This window comes from Nanorana parkeri, unplaced genomic scaffold (assembly GCF_000935625.1).
Source record: "Nanorana parkeri isolate BGI_ZX_2015 unplaced genomic scaffold, ASM93562v1 scaffold2060, whole genome shotgun sequence".
In the NCBI taxonomy this organism is placed as follows: domain Eukaryota; kingdom Metazoa; phylum Chordata; class Amphibia; order Anura; family Dicroglossidae; genus Nanorana; species Nanorana parkeri.
The window spans coordinates 159,360-176,785 of record NW_017308328.1 but is presented as its reverse complement, the minus strand read 5'-3'; the positions used below and the strand labels follow the sequence as shown (position 1 = coordinate 176,785).

At 42.0% G+C, this 17,426-nt stretch overlaps 1 protein-coding gene across 1 annotated transcript in view; it reads left to right on the top strand.

Annotated features, from left to right (window-relative positions):
- Window positions 1-17,426, top strand: part of SMG1 (SMG1, nonsense mediated mRNA decay associated PI3K related kinase) — a 168,755-nt gene that overhangs the window by 37,452 nt on the left and 113,877 nt on the right. Inside the window, exons 8-16 of the mRNA XM_018572528.1 lie at window positions 923-995; window positions 2,367-2,464; window positions 4,526-4,699; window positions 6,283-6,507; window positions 8,570-8,671; window positions 12,061-12,330; window positions 13,498-13,628; window positions 14,205-14,366; window positions 15,803-15,921. Of these exons, the coding sequence (XP_018428030.1) occupies window positions 923-995; window positions 2,367-2,464; window positions 4,526-4,699; window positions 6,283-6,507; window positions 8,570-8,671; window positions 12,061-12,330; window positions 13,498-13,628; window positions 14,205-14,366; window positions 15,803-15,921 (1,354 nt within the window). The remainder of the gene's footprint in view (window positions 1-922; window positions 996-2,366; window positions 2,465-4,525; window positions 4,700-6,282; window positions 6,508-8,569; window positions 8,672-12,060; window positions 12,331-13,497; window positions 13,629-14,204; window positions 14,367-15,802; window positions 15,922-17,426) is intronic.

Below are 17,426 nucleotides of genomic sequence, written 5' to 3'. Positions count from 1 at the left end.
TGGCTCAAAGATTAAATAAACTCCATACAGTGTGTTTTTGCATTTATTAAAAAGAAAACCACACAACAGAAAGCAAACTAGCATTTTCAAAGTGCTCAAGTAGCATTAGTTATAACCAGCATGAGTATGCAAGTGTAATACCGCAATCCTGCCACTGCAGAAAATTCCCACGTCTTCCTTTAGCAGAGTGATGAAGTAGGTTTGTCCCTGCATTGTCTGGAATGGGGTATTTATCAAGGCCTAATTTTCCCTGCCTATAATTTGGAAGTCAGAGTAAGTGGCATTCTTGCAAATGAAGGGTCCCACGTGGTGTTGAGTGACACAGATTGCAAGGATTGGAATATTCTTTATATTCACCAATAATCCATACTGCCTTTAGGCGATCCCTTGAGACTCATCTCTTCAGGGAAGCCTATCGCGCCTCAACCTAATCACTGAACTATCACTTTCGCAAACAATTCATCCCCACACAGGTACCTCCTCCTGTATCACTTGCCCCTCCCATTTAGATTGTAAGCCCTGCTTGCCATGTTGTCTTGAATTGTATTGTAATGTCTTCCTTATATTGTAAAGCGCTGCGCAAATTGTTGGCCTGTACAATAATAATATTTTGTGTTGTGGGTCTTTGGACTTTCTTGTTTCATAGACTTTTATTTCTTTTTTTAAGCACTTTTCTGTTGCATTACATCACGATTGAGCATTTTTTAATGTTTGCAATTAGGATGGCTTTTGAGAACTGTTCATTAGTTGTATTATACTAGCCTATGTATATATTTAAGTCCAGCACGGCCTTCACTTTTTTAATTTGTTAATGCGGTTAAGCATCAGTGACTTAATCAGTGAGTAATTGTTAATTATTCTGCAATTATTATGCAATTAATGCAAGCTGGTACTTTATAAATTATATCTTCTTTTTGCACAGGACACAGTTGATATTTTGGTTGGATGGCATATAGATCACACACAAAAACCTTCTCTCACACAGCAAGTGTCTGGTAAGCTGTTTTTCCATTAAGACGGTTGCTTGGATTTGTGTCATGCTTGCATCACTTGTCACTTCTGAATTTTTAGTTTTTAATTTCTTTTTTGTAAATTTTTTTAACACCTAAATGAATTTAGTTTTTATCATCCTGCTCAAACCACTAACAAACATATTCATGCTGCATGTTTCAGGTGCTGTAAAACTTAATTGTAAGGTGTTGTTTCAGGAAACCTGCACAGTTTGCGTTTTGTACTGCTTGAAACTTAGTAGAGGTGTGTGTGTGTGTGTGTACACAAACTACAATATTACCACTCATTGCCTAGATGAACATTAAAGAATATGTAAACCCCAAAAAAGGTTATGGTCGCATTACTTTTCATTTTCTAGCAAGTACACAAAATACCTGTTGCTCTTGCCAGTGTTCTTGTCACTTCCTGTGAGCTGAACTAAAAGCATAAGCAATGTCTGCTTTCTGTATGCTAATCCCCCTACCCCTATAATAGAAATGGAGGAGATGACATGGCTAAAGTCCATCCTGGGTGGCAACTGTGGCTCCCCCTTAGATACCTTGGAGTGCGTGAGTGTTGCCACCCTAGGGAAGAAAGTGTTTTATTCACAGGACTACCAGGAGAAAATAAAGGAAAGTGTTTTAGGGTTTAAATATACAGTACTTTTAAAGCAAATCTGTTGGCTCTTGGAAGCATGTTGCATGTATATGTGGTAGGGAGAATTTGTACATCTTCCAGGGTTTACATGCACGCTTAGTTAATCTGCAGTGCACTGCATTACCCTAATAAGCTGGCTTTATTTGATGGAAGCAATGATCAGATCTTTCATGGTCTCCCTCTAACCTGTCCTCTGATCTAGTTTCCCTCAAGTTATGTTGGCATCAAGTGTAAAGAAAACTTTTATTTTTTATTTTTTTTATTAAGAGAAACATTATTGACTTAATCTGCAGTTGCTAGGTGTCTTTTTTTCTATTGTGCTGACTCTGAACTCAAACCTTTGAACCAATAACCCAGAACGGGTATGCAGATGAGGACAGGCAGTGAATTGGTAACATAGCAAGGCAGCTAGAGTTTTTAGAATGAGGTCAGCAGTGTCGACCTCTGTTTCTCAGTCAGTCAAGCTAGTGGACATGTAGGAAACTATTTCAGAACCCTGGCAGAGCAGCTACTGTATTACAGGAACTGCATTACAAAAGATGAGTGATAATACATCATCAGGCTCACTACACACATGGAGACACCAAAGTCTCCAAATACAGAAAGAGTGCAGTGGCTTAGATTTACACTGTGTGCATTATTAATGGAGCATTTCTATAAAGTCTTTTAGAATATCTGTGTTTTTGTCAACTGATCTCATTAGTGGTTTGCTGTTACAGGATGGTTACAGAGTCTCGAACCATTTTGGGTTGCAGACCTGGCATTTTCCACAACTCTACTGGGACAGTTTTTGGAAGACATGGAAGCCTATGCTGAGGTGAGGGACTGCTTTATCAGCTATTTAAAAGAATGCTACACAAAAACCACACTTTAAGCCATTGAGTCTGTTATATTTCATTTGGAAATCTAGAAGTTTATGTAATGGTTATTTTATTTAACTAGAAATACTTTGTCTGTCAATGACCTCACAGTGCCTGGGCACAGACCCTTTCCTTGCACAGCTTCCCACTGAACCTAAAATCCAGAGTGCTGTATTAGGGGGGATAAGAAATCTGATTTCTTTCATGTTTTGTGTAGTCGTCCTAACCCTGGTGTAGCCAAACTGTGGCCCTCCAGCTGTGGTGAAACTACAAATCCCATGCTGCATCTCTCTCCGGGAGTCATGGCTGTGAGAATCTTGCAATGCCTGATGGGATTTGTAGTTTCACCACAGCTGGAGGGCCGGAGTTTGGCTACCCCTGCTTAACCCTGTGGAAATCTGCCAATGCCTGGTGGAATTTGTAGTTTCACCACAGCTGGAGGGCCGGAGTTTGGCTACCCCTGCTTAACCCAACCCCCCCAATTTTTTTTTTTGTCAGCTTTCTTTGGCTACTAAGTGTGATGGGCATCCACACTGGCCAATAGGGAGCCAAGATGAGAAGGAAGTTGTAGACTACAGAGATCTGGTCACACTTCCTCTTATACGGTACTCCGGAATATAAAGTCATGGCGGGCTTAGAGAAAAACCTGCTTTAATAAGGCTGCAAGTGTATTTCTGCAGGTTTGTTTTGGAAATCTATAAATCTTCACATTCACTTACCTTTTTACTGCCCGCCTTCACTTTTTTTTTTTTTTGCGCATCAATTTATGGTGGGCTTTTAATTACCAATTTGCACTTAATCTCTATTGGAGATATTACAATGAGAAACACTTTTTACTATTATTATTACTATTTTTATTAATTATATTGGTTATATGTGATCTATTTGATATTTAGCACTATATTATTCACGTATTACGATTTATTGATTAGTGCATTTGCTTTGCAGTGCCTTGCTGACCTCCTTTATTCTTCTACAATAGGCTGTGTCAATTTAAGCCCCCTTTCAAACCTGAGCATCACGGTGACGCGTGCTTCCTGCATTTGGTGCGCGTCCACATCAATTTGTTTGCTCAGCTGTGTTTGGGGTGCCATTAACTAGTAATGGCACAGTAATTGCGTTCCACATTTGTACACGGTTTGCAAACGTGCATCAAAGTGCGCACTTTAGTGCATGTTTAGTGCTTGTTTAACGCACACACGTGTTAAACACACGCAGCGCATGTGTGATCGGGGACTTTAAGCAGACCTTTTACACTCAAAAAATCAAATTCTACCAATGCATCCCTCAATGTTTGACAATTAGTGTTAACATAGACATGTCGGATGTAAAATGCTGTGATTTTTTAATACTTACACTTGCAGAGCAAACGTGCTGTACAAAGAAATATAAGATACCACAGTAGCATATTTCACTGATGAGCTGTTAAATATGTGTACTGGTATATGTAAATAATATAAAGGGCTTTTTTAGTTGAAGCTGAACTCTAGCCTTGTCTTCAGTCTTGCACAGTTGTAGAGGCTCCTGTCTGACACTGAAATTACGGTGATTGTGCTGCACACTGTAAGCTTTGTACAGTGTTCATTAGAAGCTGAAGCAAGTCAGTCTGCCTTTTTTCCTGGCTAGAGGATGTCCAGCATCATCCCTTTCCTCCTGAGCATTACTGTGCCTAAACTGCTACTTTTATTGGATTTCAGTTCTTTCAATCGTGGAGGCTCAGCATGACATCTGTGTAATACTTTTAGCAGTCTGCATGCAAACGCAGCCTGCCTAGGTAATCTCACTCCTCCAAACTGATATCCAGCCATCAAGGCATTTTGATATTTGCATAAATCCTCCCAAGAACCAGCCCACTGCTTGCATCAAGGCTGAGGGCTCTTGAGAGGTGTACTCTCAAGAGCTTGTAGTGGTTGATTTGTAAAAATGGCAGAAGCTTGAGCATCTAAGTATTGTCTGACGCACTACAAACCCATGTACATATAAATGTTTGACATAATTACTTCCCCTTTCCCCTTCAGGATCTTGGCAATGTAGCTTCTGGGGAATCCGTGGATGAAGACATTCCTCCTCCATCTGTTTCATTGCCTAAACTTGCTGCTCTTCTCCGAGTGTTTAGTACTGTGGTACGAAGTATTGGAGAGCGATTTACTCCAATTCGAGGACCTCCCATTACTGAAGCATATGTCATAGATGTAAGTATACAAATTGGCCCTTTACAGTTTTTGTCAAAGATTGCTGTATTTTTGTCCTGCTGTTCTGGTGTTTTGTTCATGAGCAGTTGTAGTGTATCCCTAGATCTGTTTTGTAGTCTGTTCCCCTAGGTAGTTTTTTTTTTTTGAGAGCTAAATATTGGGTGTTGCCGGTGGGCAAGGGGGTTCTGCTTAACTCCAGGAAACTTTTTTTAACCCTTGCAGTGCTGTTACCCCCGTACGGCAAGCGTTAACTGCTCGTTTGTGTATAGGAACAAACATAACCAGTCTAAAAGACTTTTTTTTTTTTTTAACCTAGACTTGACTTGTGTTTGGAGGAGGCCCGTCTCTATGCCACAGGTAGTCCCCGATGCGAGTCTTCAGCCTCTTCAAGGCAACCTGGATATGTCCTGCCCCCTGTGCTGGGGGTTTGAACATCACCAAGGTGTTGCTGTGCCTTTTTCCCTGGGAAGGAGTATCTGCAATAAACTTTTTACTGCAAATTCCGTAACAAGGACTAGAGCCCACCACCTAAAACTGGTGGAGAAAAGATTTAACCACAAGGGGCGTAGGGGCTTTTATTCAGTAAGAGCAGTTAAAATCTGGAACTTGCAATTACACCCCTGCCCAGTTCCTACTCCACCACACTTCGCTACCAGACAAACTGTACTCAATCATTGGCTAAGCATATGGTCAATGCGGCCCGTGCATGTGTACCGGTCCATTGGTGGTCCTCCAGAATCCCTACAGTGGGCGAGTGGTTTAGGAGACTGAATAGAGTTCAGGAGATAGAGAAGCTTATTCATATCTCTAGAGATGCACTTGCTAATTACACTTCACAATGGGCGTGTTGGACACACTTTCAGACGACTGAAGAGTATGCTGCTTACCTTTTGAGCTTTAACAACGAGGATGCTTAGTGGGAAGGAGGGTTGTGTGCGAATGGTCCTTTGGCACGACCTGGCGACTTGACTGATACAGGCGGGTCATGACTCTGTACCGGGGTTCGGATTTGACCCTGATTCTGTGTGTGTGGGTCAGGCGATCTGTTAATACACAGCGCATCTAAATGCGAGATGTTGAATATTTTGTTTTCCACAAGGTTCTGTTTTCTCATTTCTTTTTTAACTGTTCTTCTCTACTGTATTGCTGTACATGGGTTATGTGCCACAGGATGGCTGACCTGTTGAAAATGTGATATGTTTTGATGGATCGCATGTACTGTGATATACCTTGTTTAACTTGCAAACTCTATAAAAAATTATGGGGAAAAAAATATATAATCTGGAACTCGCTGCCCCAAGCAGTGGTATCAGCAGAGTATTGAATCATTCAAAAAGCATTTAGATACCTTGCTCAGAGACCATAACATACAGGGGTACAGGTACTCTTAAAAACTAGTCCACGCATGCACGTGCACACGTTGACCTTGATAGATCTGTGTCTGTTATTCAACCTCAAATACTGTGTATGGGAAAGGGTTTTAAATGTGTAAAAAAAATAAAATAAATCGGAGCCTAATCTATGAAAATGTGTAAATAAAATAGTTACTTGTAAATTCTTTTTTGTTGTTTTGTTATATTTAGATTCTGTATCGGGTAATGAGGTGTGTTACAGCAGCCAATCAGGTATTTTCTTCAGAGGCTGTACTGACAGCTGCCAATGAATGTGTGGGTGTGCTGCTCGGCAGTATGGATTCCAGTATGGCAATTCACTGTGAGATGATAATTGCATATGGATTAGACCAACTGGAGAATTGCCAAACGTCCGGTACAGATTACATTATCTCAGTCCTGCATTTACTTACTCTGGTAAGATTTTGATTAAATTCTCCCTCTTGTAATAACTTAAACATTTGATAAAAATGTTATTTTGACCGCTAGATCTAGTGTCTTGTTGGCAGCTGTGGGAAATAATGTATACTTTGTTTATTAACGTTGCTCCTATTTGTTGTCTTCGTTTAAGTTTAATGGATTTCTGGTCCGCTATAATAGCACAGTACAGTTGTATAAGGTGCTCAGTTGAGGCCAGTACGAATCATGTGCTTTAAAGCTGAACTCCAGTCTTACATTTTTTCCCACACTTGTAACAAGTTCTCTCCTGTGTTGATAGTAAATACTCTGAATTCCCTATAAACTTGCATCTCTGCAATATAACCTTTGAAGCTGCAGAAGTCCACTTGAGCCCACCATCATTTTTCTGTCATCAATTCATCAATTGCTACTTCTCCTCCTGGCTCGTACAGTCTATGGCCTGCCTTTCACAGCTATTAGCAATCATTTTGTTCCCAAGCTTTATGTAAAAGGATACATCTCTGGCTCCATTTAGCTGTGCACTCTGCTGATGGGTTGAATGTTTGCAGGCATGGCTAAAGGCTGCAGCACCCAGGCACATGTAAGGGGATGTGTTCTTTCATAAAATTCAGAAAAAGATCCAAGGAAGAAAGCTGTGAGGGTTACTGGAGACTCCCACACTCCCAAACTCAGATCAAAGAACAGCAGACAGACCCAGTGATGACATCACTTGGTCGAAAACAGACATTCTTGAAAAACAAAATCATTTGATTGAAAAAATGTAATTGCATGTCGATCGGGGGGGAGACAAGTAAGGTATTTATGCATATAAGCACTTCAGCTACATGTGGACTTGATTCCTGTGTGTAAGTTGCAAGTGTCCCCGTTCTTGCTGTCTTTCACTTTGACTGCATAATGTTATATTTATGGGAGTAACTGTTATTGAACTAAATCTTAAACTTTTTGGCATATATGAAATCTGTAGTCCTAAATGCATTGGGCTTTGTAAGTTCCTTTTTTTTTTTTTCTTCTATAATTTGGAACGCTATCTATCTAAAATATTGTGACGAGAACCTTAGACAAAGTGCTCTTATTCTTTTTCCCCTCCTCCCCTGACCTATACAACTCCACCTCCTGATATATACTTGGGGGCTGCTGCTCTGCTGTTTTATGACATCCAGTGCTTCAAGTCCCCCTCTCCTGGCTGCGTCCATCTCCTGTCTGGGAGCCTGCCCTATAGAAGTCTTATGGGGCTGTAATATGTAGGCGTGGCCAGCAGAGGGAACATCGGATATATCCTAAACATTGCTAAGAAACAAAAGTGCTGAAGTGCAGACACATTGTGATGCTTGCAAGTACCTGTGTTAAGCTGGCCATACAGATTATTTGCAGATTGTCTATGGTCAGATGGAAAAAGTGCAACAGATTCCTCCATCTACGCTAAACTGTGTGGATGGAGGAATCTCCCACTGGGCCAAGCTTCAGTATCTTGCTAGTCGGCCCCACTGGCTCTCAAAACACCTCAACAACGCCTGCATCCATCCAATCAGATTGTTCGGATATTTTGACAGCTAGCCGGGCTGACTAGCAACATACTGAAGCTTGGCCCAGTGGGAGATTCCTCCATCCACACAGTTTAGCGTAGATGGAGGAATCTGTTGCACTTTTTCCATCTGACCGTAGAAAATCTATAGGTGCATGGCCAGCTTTAGTCTTCAAATTGCCAATGTAAGTAGTTAATTGGGTCAACAAGTGGGGCTTAGAGGGGAAGCTTGAGGACAAAATGTCTTGTCCTCAAAGTCTTTTCCAGATTGCTACGATGATTTAGATCTGTGCAGACCTTCACTAATATTTTTCCTCCAAAATAATCAGGCCTGAACACCAAAAAATTGTATCCAAGTGTGGCACAGGTAAACTCATCGCAGATATTACAGTACATAAGACATTTTTAACCTCATGCACTGCAGCATTCTTACCTTTTAGCAGCTGGATGAAATGAGAGCTAATTTACACTGCAGATCTTTTTCATTTTGTTCATTGCTGTTTTTCTTGTTTTTTTTTTTTTTTTTATGCTTTTTAGATTGTTGAACAAATTAATACTAAACTTCCCTCGACTTTTGTGGAGAAACTTTTTGTACCAGAATCAAAACTGCTTCTGCTACGGTACCATAAGGAAAAGGAAGTAAGATTTTTGTTTTTATTTTGCAGTCATTATAAATTTCTGGATTTACTGCTACCCACTTTTCTTGTGTTAACCTAGTCAGTTACTTGTTAATCATTTATATAAACATGCCCGTCTAGGCCTGGAGTAATACAACTGTGCATAAGTAGAGGTTACCTAAGTGGAAGCCACATTTCATCAGTAAATGCAGAGATGTAGGCAGAATATTTGCAAATCTTGACTTGTCTCGTAAAAATAAAGCTTGTTCTCCTCCCCTCCTGCATTCGTATTGGTGTGTTGGGCCAAGTATGACTTTTAAATTAAGTTTAAATTTGCCTATATCCAAGACTTCCTTTTTTTCCTTTTTCTTTCTTTCCTTCCTTCATTCAGTCTTTCTTCCTTCCTTTAAAACAATTACAGTGCAGCACTTGGGATGAAAACTGTTAGTGCCCTGTCATGGCAACCTTGTGTAAAAGATTGTCTTTCTCGTTCACTGAGGCACACAGGAATTCAGTTACAGATTTACTTCTGTCTGCTGGAAGATTGGATACTGGCAAACAGAAAAATTGTAAGCAAGCCCTGTATAGCCCTCCTCTACCTAGCATGGCTCTTTTTTTGCTAGTCTTTTCAGCTGTTCAGTCTGTACCCAGAACCTGTTGGACTAGACTTTGCGGGGCTAGCACATGGCCTTTAAGCCCTGGGCTCCGCATTTTGACGACATCTGTGTTGCAGTTTCCAGGTCCAGAGCTGTGACCCAGCCCCAGGTGTTACCCTCGGTTTGTTTGAAGTCTCACTTATTGTAAGTAAGACCAGTTGAGCTAAACCCCAATGAGATCCTTGCTATTTACACTGCTAGGCACCTTCCAGATTTCCTGCTACTGCCCATTTTACGGCACAAAAGGTTAACACTGAGGAACTGATATCTGCTAGGTGGAGTGTTATATATGCGCCACATAGAACTCTGGCCTGTTCCTACTGCCCCCGTACAGTGACCTGGTCACCTGTCTGATCCTGGTCAACGCCAGGTGTCTGGATTTGTGAGTGCGATGCCTTGCCTCGCACTTTGGGCCAAGTTGCCACTCAGATTAATGCATGTCTGAAACACAGTTCCAATGATTATTGGAATCATACAAGTTCATTATACTGCAGACAAATGTGATACAAGCCCTGTTCTGCGCCAGCAATTCCAGGATTTTCAGTTGCAGGTGGAGATTGAGCAGGTACACATTTGTACTTCCCTCGCTCAGATTAATGCACTTGGCCTGTTCCCTTTTTGGGTCTTCACCCATGAACCCCCATCTTAAAAGCTCTCTGTATCGCCACACACCAGCTAAAACATTATGACCACCCGCCTAATATTGAGTAGGCCTTTTTTTCCACCACAACATCCCTGACCCCTTGAGGCATGGACTCCACTAGATCCTGAAGGTATGTTGTGGTATCTGGCACCAAGCCATTAGTTGCAGATTCTTTAAGTCCTGTAAGTTGCAGGGTGGGGCCTCCATGGATTGGAGATCTAGAGAATTTGTGGCCAACTCAACACCTCAAGCGTGTTATATTCCTCAAACCTTTCCTGAACCATTTTTGAAGTGTGGCAGGGTGCATTATGCTGCTGAAAGAGGCCTCTGCCCTCAGGTAATACATTTTCCATGAAGGGTGTACTTGATCAGTAACAATGTTTAGGTAGGTGGTATGGGTTAAAGTAACATCCACATCAATGGCAGGACCCAAGATTTCCCAGTAGAACATTGCCCATCACACTGCCTCTGCCAGCTTGCCTTCTTCTCATAGTGCCTCCTGGTGCCATCTCTCCCCCAGGTAAGCGACACACACACCTGGCCAACCACATGATGTAAAGGAAAAGGGATTCATCAAACCAGGCCACTTTCTTCCATTGTTCCATGGTCCAGTTCTGTTGCTCACGTGCCCATTGCAGGCGCTTTTGGTGGCGGACATGGGTCAGCATGGGCACCCAGTCTGGTCTGCGGCTATGCAGCCCCATATGCAACAAACTGTGATTCACTGTGTCTGAACCAGCATGAACCTTTTCAGTAATTTGAGCTACAATAGCTCTTCTGTTTGATCAGACTACACGGACCAGCCTTTGCTCCCCAACCATGACCCTGTCGCTGGTTTCGATTCCTTGGAGTACTTTTGGTAAGCCCTGACCACTGCAGAACAAAAACATCCCACAAGAGCTGCTGTTTTGGAGTTGCTCTGATCCATTCATCTAGCCATCACCATTTGGCCCTTGCCAAAGTAACTCAAATCATTACACTTGCCCATTTTTTTCTACTTCTAACACATTAACTTCAGTGAGAAAATGTTGCTCCCCAAAATATCCCACCCACTTTCCCCAAAATATCCCACCCACTTTCCCCAAAATATCCCACCCACTTTCAGCTACCATTACAACAAGAAAATGAATGTTCACTTCACCTCTCAGTGGTCATAATGTGGTATGTGAATATTGATATTTTATACTGGGCAGACCCCAGTTCCTTTTGGGTCTGTTGGTGGTTGTTGCGGTGTTGCTCACCTCCCAAGTTTATTGCTTTTGGACATTCCAGCTGAATTACTGTGTCCCTTAATGAATGAGAAGTAGATAGGACTGCTGTACTTGTTGTTGTAAAATCCTTTTCTTGGAGTCCTTTGAGGGGTACAACCCCTCTGTGTTTCTGTTTAATCTCTTGGTGCTGCTTTACCACAAAACATGTTGGGTTGAGGAGGGGTTATGCGGGGGTTGGCTTAAGGTTTTTCTGTTTGCTAGTAGCTGATCCTTCGCTAGGTGTGAGTAAACCCGACTATATGTAAAATCCCTGGGTTCCATTCAGCATCTGGGCTGTGCTCTTTGCCAGGCTTTGCTGCAGGCATTGCATAAACAAAAAGGAGAAACATGACCACGTTGTTAAATCCTGCTGTTGTCATACTGGTGCCTGGGATTTGTGCAGGTTTTGAAACATGTTATATGGCGCTTTTCCAGATTTCTGGCTGAGAATGCCTCAACATAATAAGCATCTGATTGCGTTGAGGAACCCATTTGTTTTACTTACACTGGTATTAAATTGAACAATTTTGTTCTGCATTATGCCTTGCATATAGAGGCTTTTGTTATTTGGCGCACTCACTCTGTAGTACTTCATTTAATATCTGCCAGGGACACTATATGGAAGATGTACTGCTTTATCCTGAGTAGGTGGGGATTTTTTTTTCTAGTTGATTTAACTGGCTTCCACCTAAAATAGTCCCAGTGTATGGTTGTCTGTATCACTTTAGGAAAGGGACATAAAATCTAAACTGCTTTGGGGCACTAATGAAATGGTTATTTGCCCTGTGAACTGCGGTGGAGTATATCAATTCTTGTAACACAAATGTATTGATATTCTTTTTCACATATGTTTAAATTTCAGGTAATAGATGCAGCACATGCTCTGTACCAGGCAGTATTGACGCTAAAGAACATTCCAGTTTTGGAGACCGCATACAAACTGATTTTGGGAGAAATGACTTGTGCTTTAAACAGCCTCCTGACCTGCCTTCAGCTACCCGAAACTTGTGCTGATATTCAGCACGAGGCTTACAAGAGCCATACATTTAATGTGGACAATGCAAAATTTGTGGTCGTCTTTGATCTAAGCGTTTTGACAACAATTGGAAATGCGAAGAACTCACTAATTGGGGTATGTATGATTGTCGGTTATGTTACTTATAGTAGTAGTCTAGTAGTTAGCCCCCCACCCCCACCCCCCTATTGTTCTGATCCCAGCATCTAAGATATTTTCATTTAGAAAAGTATTCCAAGAAGATAGATGTGTTTTTAGAGCTGTTTTATTTTATTCACAAGACAATGAAGTAACTTCAGGCAGATGCAAACTATTTATAACTACTTGCAGGCTCATAGTGGAACTATCTGCTTCTTTTTAGACAAGTACAGTAAACTCCCCATTATCCAGCATTCAAGCAACTGGCACTCTCAAGCAACCGGCCCAAAAAAAATAAAGGACATAATATGCCGTCCTTTTTTTTTCTTTGGTTGTTTGATATCATGTGCACACTAAAAAATTTAGTTCGCAATTAACCTTTCTCTCTCAGGTTCGGTCCTCTGCTCAGTAGGCGGGTGCAATGGCCAGCCTACTATTGGCTATTACAGTTTGAAATAGCAAACAGCAGGCTGGCTATTGCTCCCGCCCACTGCCCTCTGTTTACTTTCACCTGCCGAATTTAGCCGGCAGATTAATGTGACCCATGTGGGGAGGAGCTCTGTGGGGGATGAATGGTATTGGATTAACAATGGCATTGTGTAAAGTCAATACTAGAGACCAGAAGCCCCCCCCCCCACTCGGTATTGGTGGCAGACTTGATTGCTACCTTGAGTGTAGCTGTGAGTGTCTTGACCACTCAGGCCCTGCCATTACCGTAGAGAAAATGGTCATAGATTTTTGGGATCTCCTCAAAGGGGGGCTTAGAGCATTTCAAACCTTGGGGAGTCTATACCCACTCAATCGAAAACAAATGTGGCTGGAATTCACCTTTAATTTGCATTCTCCTACATTGCAATAACGTTTTTGCTTTATTGTGATATGGACTTGTTTGCTCCTTTTGGGGCATGGCCTAAAATGAAAGGGGCTGTGTACTTGAGTGATGAATTTTAATGTCACTATATAAACACGCAAATAGGTTAAGTACAGTATGTAGGAAAATGCATACGACAGAGGTGATTTAAAGCCTAAAACATTTTTAGGTTAAGCAATTGCTTTCCTCCCAAGACGCGGTTCTAAACAGGTTTTTGACTATCCTATATTGTGTTTCGGTTTCTGAAATATAACATATTTTCTATTGCTTTGTAGATGTGGGCTCTCTCTCCTACAGTGTTTGCTTTACTGAGTAAGAATTTAATGGTCGTGCATGAGGACATAGCTGTCCACTATCCATCAGTGCAGTATGCAGTGCTTTACACCTTGTATTCACACTGTACCAGGTATTTATTCAAGCACCCTTTCTACTTGCTTTGAGTCCTCGTTTCATGGGTTTTGTCTTTTAATACATCTATTTTTTAAGTAGTTTTGACTCCCTTTTTAAGAGCAATTTCAGTTGATTCAACATTTGGTTGAGTAATATTGATTTTGTTTTAGTGGTGTACATATGGTGTGTTTTATGCTTAAACTGAAATACACTGGTCGGTTGGTGTTGCATATTTTTTGTCATAACCTGATATTGCAGACAGCTGAGCTCCACTCACCACTGGCCATCAAGGCAATATTATATGAAACAGTTTGGTTCTTCTCTAAACTTCATCACCTTTTTTTCTATATCACAGAAATATTTGTCCTGCCAGTGAGGTGTGATGTTTGAAAACCTCAATAAATACTCTAAACTGGTTGCCTGGGATATTATACAATGTGTTGCACCGCTGCCATCAGCGTTTTACTGATGAGTTTTAGGGTTACAATTCAGTTTTTTGCTTTTGTAATCTGACATGAGTGTAGCACAGTGACACTTTTTACATTATCGTGAATTGGTATTGGTGTGTTTTTATTAATGTGTTTCTTTCCAGGCATGATCACTTCATCTCCAGTAGTCTCAGTTCCTCATCTCCCTCATTATTTGATGGAGCAGTGATCAGCACGGTGACCACTGCCACAAAGAAGCATTTCTCTGTCATCCTGAATCTCCTGGGAATGTTGCTCAAAAGAGACAACCTTAACCAAGATGCCAGGTAAAGTCACTAACTTTCTTGGTTATTATCTATTGACTAGATTTCATACATATGTTGCATAATACAAGCAAACAAGAGCACAGTCCCTGTTTTGAAAACATTTGGGGTTGCGCTGTTTTTGTATCTTTTCCATTCACTTTAGGCTGAATGTCCATTTCTTAGCAGATTTATAGTTGTTCCTTACTCTTTCCATTTTTTTAAAAGATTCATTTATTTGTACCCCATGGGACATTCAGTGACTTGGATTTTTCTTTGTACGCCATGGGATATTCAGTGACTTGGATTTTTCTTTGTACGCCATGGGATATTCAGTGACTTGGATTATTCTTTGTATGCCATGGGATATTCAATGACTTGGATTTTTCTTGTCTGCATCCCCTTAGTTGCGCTTTTCAATCACCTTTTCACATAGATGCTTAGTGTTTTTGTTTTCATAGTTAAAGTTATGCAATGATACCGACTCACCAGAGGTTGAACCATCCAGGTACATGCGTATTATGCTATAATCTGTATGTGTGCCAGTGGTTCTACATGAACAGTTGGCCAAGGGGCGAAAAGAAATGATTTGTGAAGTGCTGCCCATTTTCCTAATATGAGGGTTGAGCACCTGTTTTTTGGGAACCGAGATGAAAGAAATACATGTTGATACCTTCTGTTTTAGGAAGGCTCTACTATACTTCACTCTGGTTTAGGCTTCTTCATTCTTTTTGACCCTACTCCACCTTAACCTCCTTGGTTATACCTTTTTGTTGCTCCCCAAGCCCTACCTCACTGAAGCTATTATTTCAGTGCACTTCACTAATGATGGCCAACAAGCTTGAAACCGCTGTATGCTGTATAAATGGTTCTATAATATTAGGCTGTATCTGTACTATAAACCAACAGTTTGTCAAGGGGCAGATAGGAATGATTTGCAAGGCCCCACCTACTATTCTTAAATGATAAATGAATGCCTTTTTGTGATGGAAGTGACATATTTACATTTTATATTTTAGGAAGGCCATACTGTCCTTTTTCTCTGGGTTAGTGGAAGGCTTAATATAGTGTTTAGAAGGGAAGTGATTCGGGGTGCAGGTAGTAGCAGAAAACACAGGGACATTTATAATGTGGGTACAGCAGCAAGGGTATGTAGATCTGTCTAGCCCTTGGCATATATTCACTCAAAAGTGCCATACCGTTTGACACCCCACCCCCCAAGAGTAAAAATACTGTCCATTGCCAATACTTAATTTGATCTCTTCTTTCAGCATTCTGTATTAATCAAAACATAAGGGCTCAGTGCGACTTTGTGTTTTTTTTATTTTTATTCCAGTGCCGCTCGAGTTTTGAATTAACCGAAATGTTAGTACGGCGAGCCTATTGGTAAAGAGTGCACAGAGCTCTTGAGTTTTAAATCTGTATCTTATCTGCCCTTGTTGATTGCTTTCTTTCTCTAGGAAGTTGCTGATGGTGTGGGCTCTGGAAGTTGCCATGCTTATGAAGAAATCTGACACATACACTCCCTTATTCTCACTGCCATCTTTCCACAAGTTCTGCAAAGGACTACTGGAAAATAGTAAGCTATATTGTCTTTTTGGCAACAAGCATACATTTTGTTTGTTTAAATGTTTGGTTACTCTTTCACGTTTTTATGTAGCTTTCTAAAGGTCAGCATATAAACAAACCAGTGATTTATTTAAAGCTGAATTCCAGACAAAAAAAACCTTTACCCTTGCAGTCAGTCTCTTTCTTCATTGCCAGGGTCAACAGTTTTTCTAGCTGAGGGGATGATAATTAGGTTGATATACTTTGCCTTATTCCCTGCTTCCTCAACAATGACCCGCCCCTTCTCTTCGCTTCCCAACTTGTTGCAGTTCTCTGACTACATCCCATACAATGAAAGACCAGCAGTCCTGTATTTGTAGGTAAGGTGTTCAAGGGTTTGCCCAGAACTCTGGACATGGGACAGGGAAGGAGAGCACTGGCTGTCGGGGAGCTAGAAATAAGGCAAGAACAGTATGTCAATTTATTCTTCCCCTAGGCTTTTTTGGGGGCTTTTTGCTTCAAAGGGGAACTATGGGGTTAGGGCTTTTCCCCATAGTTCTCCTAAGGGTAACGGGAGGACACAAACTAGTGTCCTCCCGTCACCCAAGGCTCAGTATACCGCAAGCTACAGCTTGCGGTATACCGAGTCGCCGAAACAGATCTCGACAATGCTGACTGGATCCACCCAGCTGCGTGAGTAACAGCTGGCTTTGCCTATCTTGAGGCAGAGCCAGCTGTAGCCTCCCCCTGTCCGTTCCGCCTGTCGGAGCTGGAGGATCGGACAATCCCTGCAAGGAGACGTGAGTGACAGTCACGGTTCTCTGCAGGGATAGATCGAGAAGTGATCCAGAGTTGCTCCTACTTCATTCCATTGTTAAAGAACACGTAAAAGAATGGTTAATGTATATTAATGGTCTTTTCTCTCCCGTTCATTGAAGGACACAGGAACAGATCGGAGATCATGTACTGTAGGGTAATATCGCCACCTGCAGGAGAAGGACGCTAGGCACAAAACTAAAGGCCAATTACAGCCTGGGGCAGCCCCTGCCGGTGGCCAAACCCCCCCACCTGCTGACAAGTCTCCAGTTTTTTGCCTAGCGTCAGGAGTAAGGAGCTAAGAATTTTTTCTCGGGTATTCTTACCTACTTCATCCTGATCTTTTCAGAAGAATCTTCTAGCAAGTGTTGTCCGGGCGACAGGCTGGATGTCTCGGATCCTTGGAGTCTCCCCTGGACGACCGACGGACGCATGCAGACCCGCTACGGTGGGTCGGCTGCGGCGGCCCCGCTCCGGCGGGGTGGCCTGTGGGTTCGTCCCAGGGGGGTGCATATGACTGGGGGTCTCGGCCGTCCAGTCACAGCACTTCCCTCAGGCTGCTGGCGCCGCGACTGCGGTCGGGGGCGCCAGTTCTCCGCACAGCACCTGTGGCGTTTTTTCCTGATGTCCCCTGCGCTGCTGTCGGTCTGGAGGGGGGTGCCTGGTCCGCATCCTCCTGGGTATGTATGAGATGGGCCTGGATGCTTTAGCTCCACATGC